This window comes from Cryptomeria japonica, chromosome 2 (genome assembly GCF_030272615.1).
Source record: "Cryptomeria japonica chromosome 2, Sugi_1.0, whole genome shotgun sequence".
Taxonomy (NCBI): domain Eukaryota; kingdom Viridiplantae; phylum Streptophyta; class Pinopsida; order Cupressales; family Cupressaceae; genus Cryptomeria; species Cryptomeria japonica.
Genome location: NC_081406.1, coordinates 631,897,953 through 631,904,386, shown reverse-complemented (window position 1 = coordinate 631,904,386; position 6,434 = coordinate 631,897,953). Strand labels below are relative to the sequence as shown.

Here is a 6,434-nt window from a genome sequence, read left to right as displayed (position 1 = left end):
GCCCCTATCGTGCATCCCAAAGTGTCATAATATCGAGAGTCATACCATACCAGTGTGATCTCTCAAGTGCCCTGAGTCCAAAAAAATGTCAAAACTTGACGGATTGTTTCTTCAAATCCAGGAAACATATGGTCAATCCGTTTGAACTTGTGGGGTTGCGTGAGGCTCCTCTACAATGGCCTATCTCAATTTTCTACGAGTCAGAGCCATTTTTGATTGGTAGCATTTTTTTGCCTACTGCAAAAACCGCCAATTGCATGCAATGCAAAGTTGCCAGATTGGCTAGAATTGATTTGGTTCGTCGTGTGCACAAACCGACATCACGAGTGCATCTAGATGGGAGGGTTTATGCTAGGCATGCCCCTATCATGCATCCCAAAGCACCAAAACATCGAGATTCATATCGTACCGGTGCGATCTCTCAAGTGTCATGAGTCCAAAAAATTGTCAAACTTTGACGGATTGTTTCTTCCAATCCAGGACACATATGATCAATCTGTTTGAACTTGTGGGGTTGTATGAGGCTTCTCTACAATGTCCTCTCTCAGTTTTTGACGACTCAGAGCCATTTTTGATTGGTAGCATTTTTTTGCCTGCTACAAAAGTCATCAGTTGCATGCAATGCAAAGTTGCTGGATTGTTTAGAATTGATTCGATTCGTCGTGTGCACAAACCGACATCACGAGCATGTTTGGGTGGGAAATTTTATGATAGGCATGCCCCTGTTGTGCATCCCAAAGCACTGGAACATCGAGTGTCATACCCTACTGATGCAATGTAGAAGTTGCTTGACAATTTTTTGACAACAATGATAATTTTTTTGACAACAATCTATGACCCCTATGACCCGATAATGACTCAAATAATTCTCCATGATTATACAAGAATCAAGAATGCTCATGATTGACCAGGGACACATCACATATACTCAAAACATAATCACAAAACATTGACACACAAAATAGTCACAAAACATTGTCACATATTATTCAAAAATTTGCCTCTAAATATGGTCAAATCAGCTCTTGGCTATTTGATTATACAAAAAAATGTCTTACAAATCATCTCATGGGCTTTTATACAAAATTTGGCATTACAATATGTGCGATTCAACTCATCGCCATTTTAATATACAAATCATCTCATGGACTTTTATACAAAATTTGGCATTACAATATGTGCGATTCAACTCATCGCCATTTTAATATACAAAATTTGGCATGTACATATGTACAAATCAACTCATTGCCATTTAAATATAAAAAATTATGCCCCTAAACACGTAAAAATCAGCTCATGGGCATTTATATATACAAAAAATGAATATAGAACAATTTGTCGATGATTTATACAAAATTCTACAAATCATTCTACTCTGAACCATAGAATCAATCAAGTGAGCCTTCAGTATTGACTCTAACCCATATTGTGTCAAGTATTTCCTCGTGGTCAGATTCATGAACTTTCCATAAAATCTTGTTATGAGGTCTACCACGATACTTCATCAAATGAATATTTATTGCAACAACAAGGTTAGAGAAATGAAGAATATGTCTTTGTGTTTCGAAGTCCTCGAACAACCAAACATCAAAATTCTTGATAGGGTATCTTTGAAGCCATGTTCCTGTCACGACAACAGGCCCTATTGGGTACTCAATACCATCTCCATCAATGATTGTGGTTGTCAATTTTCTTTTAGGCTCCTCAACACAACGACACAAATAGTAATTTGTTCCTTCTTCATTGTTCTCTTCTGCAACAACTACATAAACATGACCTGCATTTTGTAAAGTGTTAATTAATACCAAAAATAAAGTATGATGTACAACAAAATGAACCAAAAAGAATACTTGCAAAAAAATAAACTCAAAAAATCCCCTGAATCCACTAGGTCGGATACATGGTCAAAATCCACTAATGTCTCCATTTGGTTCAATTGTAGTGATTTGGGAATTTGATATGAATAAATGGGAACCAATGGTCTACAAGACCATTTGTCAACTCACTCTTGCAATTCACATTCTTCCCACAAACAATACATGCATGAAGAGCAAAAACATACCACCTGTCTCATATAAATTACCAATGAACTTAAATTTGAACTCATAAATGAGTGCATGTCACTCGATCCTGCAACTGTACAACAATCTAGATAGTTTTCAATGTTAGATTCAGTTATCAACCAAAAATATCTACGAACCATTGACGTACTTGGATTACCTAGACCCATCGTAAACTTACACCATCGCACAATTGTTTCTGCATCTATCAACTCAGCACCACCTTCATACTTCAATTATTCCCTAGCTAGGGCTCTTTTCACACATGCTCCTGCACCATCGTGCTCTCCCTTACCATGTCCAACCTCAGTGAAATTCCAAAAATGTTGTACACCGCTTGTCATATGCATCCTTGTCAACCAATAAAACATCCTTGCATTCTTGAATTGTGCGGTGCAATTATCTGACCATATTAAGTGTCAGTTGTATTGTATGTTCCTTTCCCTTAAACTATCATATAAAACTTTAAAGCATCCTTGTACAAACTCCAATGAATGAGTACGATCATCACTTATGTAGAAGTGATACTCTCTTACGACCTTTCTATCCTCCTCTGTGCTATCATCTGCATGCATGAATGCTATGTGTACAAAATAAGAAAATTTAGTAGAGTGATAATACATGGATTGCACTTCATTTTGAGGTTGTAGTGTATAATTTTCAGTGAAACCAATGATAGAGACAATGGTGCCAAGAGGAAATGTGTCCTTGCATAACTTGAATTTCTCATCTAACCATCGAGCTCTATGTGTATGCATTATGTACTCATAAACTAGTTTCTCTTGAAACATTTTCATAAATTGAGCTACACATATATCATTTTTCACTAGCTCACATCTCTTCAAATCTTTTCCATCTTTAACTCCATATGTGACTGTCTTGTATTTTCCGAAAGAACTAGTTTCGTACCAATTTCATGTGTGCTCTCCAAATGTACACATCTTGGTAAACGTTGCAAACCACCACATATAGCACAAGAACCTTCCAAACAAGGCATCTTATAATAAATGCAACCATCATGTCTACTACATAGCACACTTGAAATAAATTCTCTTACCGACTTAGGAGGTGCTTGTATATTACATTCCTGCAAAACATCGTTGGTGTGCAAAGTAGAACAAATATGACGAAAAATATCATAATGCATGGAAAATTCAATATGCATCCTACAACAACATGTGGTGCATACATGATTAATCTTAATATAAAAAGGTTTTTCCATTTCAAAAAATCTTTGAGAAATTCTTATTTGAGGAAACTTTTGAAGGAATCTTTCATAAAATTTAGATTGAGTCATATCCAAATAGTGTTTGGCTTGTGGCTCATGATTTGTAGACCCAATTCGCCTTCTAACAACATCTCTTTGGTTGGGCGAAACTCTTGTGTTGTCATGCCAAAAAATTTCAATTAATGTTTTAAGTGCATCAACAACAACCTTGTCTTTGCGTGGTAGTCTACCCGAGAATTCCCAAAGAGAATTATTGTTAGGTTCCTCTATTTTTTCCCACCTCTTTAATTATGTTGGTAAACAAATTTGTTGCTTTAAGAAACTTTCTTGAAAAACTCTATTTTGCCCTGTAATTAGCAACAAAGCGTTCACAACAGTTGAAGAATCACAAAAACAAAAGAGTGGTAATTCTTCTTTGCGTTTGAGAGGGGCAGCTCCCTCGTATAATGGGGGTATTTGGATTTTTCAAAAAATTAAAGAACGAACAATAAAGAAGGATTGAATGCCATATAAGGTATGAATCTAGATTAAAATAAATTCCATATAATCAAGTTTGAGATACCACAACTTGAAATAAACTTCTTCACATTCAATGTTAAAGGGAAAGCATTAGGTAATCATCAATCAAACATAAGAACATTGATAATAACCCATGAGAATAAGTTGAACACACATCCAAATTGATCTCTATTGCTTAATTGCTTGAATAATACTATCCAAGTCTCTTATACAAAGCTTGTGAAAAAGTGGAATCTCCTACATTGAATAATAATGAGGTATATATAGGCGAAGTTGTAACCACCTGAGGTAACTACCCTAACCACCTTTATAACTACTTTATAACTTCCTCAACTACTTGAAATAACTACTCAACTTCTTGAAATAACTACTTAGAAAAACTACCCAAAATGAGAACTTAGGATAACTACCTCATCCAATGCTTAGAAAAACTACCCCTTACAAATAAGTTAGGATTGACCTAACTTTCACAAAAGAAAAGCCCAAATTCTAACTTTAATTACAATAAGTGACTTAGGTCACTTTTACAAAGATCAACTTGAAATATTAAAACATTAAAGTTAGGACCAATGTAAGGTACTTATCCATCTTCATCTTCTTTATTGATCTTTGTGACCGTCTCATCATCTATTCATCTTTATTGACATCAAGAAGTAGTTTTCGCCAACACATATTCTTCAAGTACATATGCGCTTCAACTATCTTGTTAAGCATATTTGGCTTCCATGAATACACATTCTTCCAGAAACCAAGGAGTCTTGCATCAATGTGACTAACTTATTTCAAAATACTGCATATTTTGTTCACATTTCCCCATAACCATCTTGACATGACATTAAGTGAGAAGAGTTGAATGTCTACACTAAATGATAAATTTATATACATCTATACATTCTTTGTCACATTCTGTCAATACTTCTTGCACTTCTCTTTATCTCCACATCAGCAAGATTCCGGAAATTGACTTTGGGATTTTTTGACATATCTTCTCATAAGCTTTTAAATTCATTCTAATATGTCTTTTGTGTGCAACCTGTTATTATTTCATTTTCCTCCATGAGATGACATGTTTTGGAGGCATTTGTCAAATGGATCTTTTTCTATGCAAATTCTTTCACGGCTTGTCCAGTGTACTTCAGTGGGTGTCCATACCATGAGCATGAAATAATGTTTCTCTCAAGCATCCTTTTGAATAATTCATGATGCCATGTCTATGTTTGTCATGCTACACACATGTCGACCAATGCCTCTCCTTTACTTTGTATTCTTGGGTGACAATGTTGATTGCTAGGACATAGTTAAAACCAACATCTTTCATAGGCAATTTAAGGAGTATCGGCAATGTTTAACTCTTTGTTCTCCCTCTTCATCGACGTTATGGTATGTGTGAGAATCTTTACTTTGGCAAGCTAGGAAGAGTTACCAACTTGTTGACAAAACCAATATGCCACCTTGAAACCTTTTCTTCACCTTGTCTATACTTACATTCTTTCCTTGTGCTATTACAAAACTCGAGTTTTAACAAAGGCAAAAGGATGCTAGCAGAGGTTACAGAATTTGTCTTTACACCCGCCAATTGCATCGACTTGAAAATTTCTAAAGACTTTCTTTTAACAGACCGATTTGTGCATATCCTGCAATCTTTGGTTGTCATGAGACCACATTTCTTTGATGTTTTTACTTTGAAGATGCTTTAGTGCATGACCATACATTGCTATGAAGACGTGAAGAGCCCTGGGAAATGTGACATTACTTCTGCAAATTGCATTTGTTTGAAAGTTTTGAAATCTTTTTCAACATCTCCATTTTGCGCAGTCTGCAACTCAAATAGCTCATTCATTTTTTTTCTATGTTCTTCCACACTTTGCATTCATATCGGCCAAGGTAATAGCAACTAAGTCATTCGATGATGGACGTTCACAGCCTACTCTGAACCTTAGCACTGGCGTAGACAGAGAGTTCACAGAGACGTGAGTGGATAACACGGCTTGCACTCCTAGCACGTCATGAGACCACATTTCTTCAATATTTCACATGCCTCGACTAGGCTTTCCCATTATGTATCATTCAAACTTCCATTTTTGCACTGGCGGAGAGGAACGCTGGCAGAAGTTGTTGAATTTGGGTTTTACACCTGAAAATTGCATTTGCCTGAAAGTTGCTAAAGCATTTTGCCAAGTTCATTTTGTGCATGTCTTGCAGTCATCGCATTTCATGAGATCACATTGATTTGAGGCATTTTGATGGGTGAACGTAACCTGTTCGAAAGCATCCATTTTGCGCAGGCAGAGAGGATGGAGACAAAGATTGTAGAGCTCGGCTTCACAATTGTCACTTTAAATTTTCTTGATGGTTACCAAGTTGTTTTTACTGAGTGCATGTAGTTTCAAAGCAATATAAGAATCAGTTATGATAACTAACTCTTCCTTGAAAAATGCATATGTGCTTTCAGAAGCTTGCACAACTTTTCTCAATCATGGATGAAATAATAACGACCTTTTCGCTTAAGAATGCATCAGCTCTTTGGCAACTTGATAAAATTGTCAATAAATGAGTTAGAATAACTAACTTTGAGAGTGCATGGTGTTTTTCTATACTTTACAAAGTTAGCAATCTTACAAATATTA

General features: G+C 35.8%; 1 protein-coding gene across 1 annotated transcript in view; it reads right to left on the bottom strand.

The window, feature by feature from the left end:
• Window positions 1-1,280: 1,280 nt before the first annotated feature.
• LOC131873750 (uncharacterized) overlaps window positions 1,281-6,434 on the bottom strand; it is a 6,371-nt gene continuing 1,217 nt past the window's right edge. Inside the window, exon 2 of the mRNA XM_059216940.1 lies at window positions 1,281-1,777. Within this exon, the coding sequence (XP_059072923.1) occupies window positions 1,389-1,777 (389 nt within the window). The 3' untranslated portion in view covers window positions 1,281-1,388. The remainder of the gene's footprint in view (window positions 1,778-6,434) is intronic.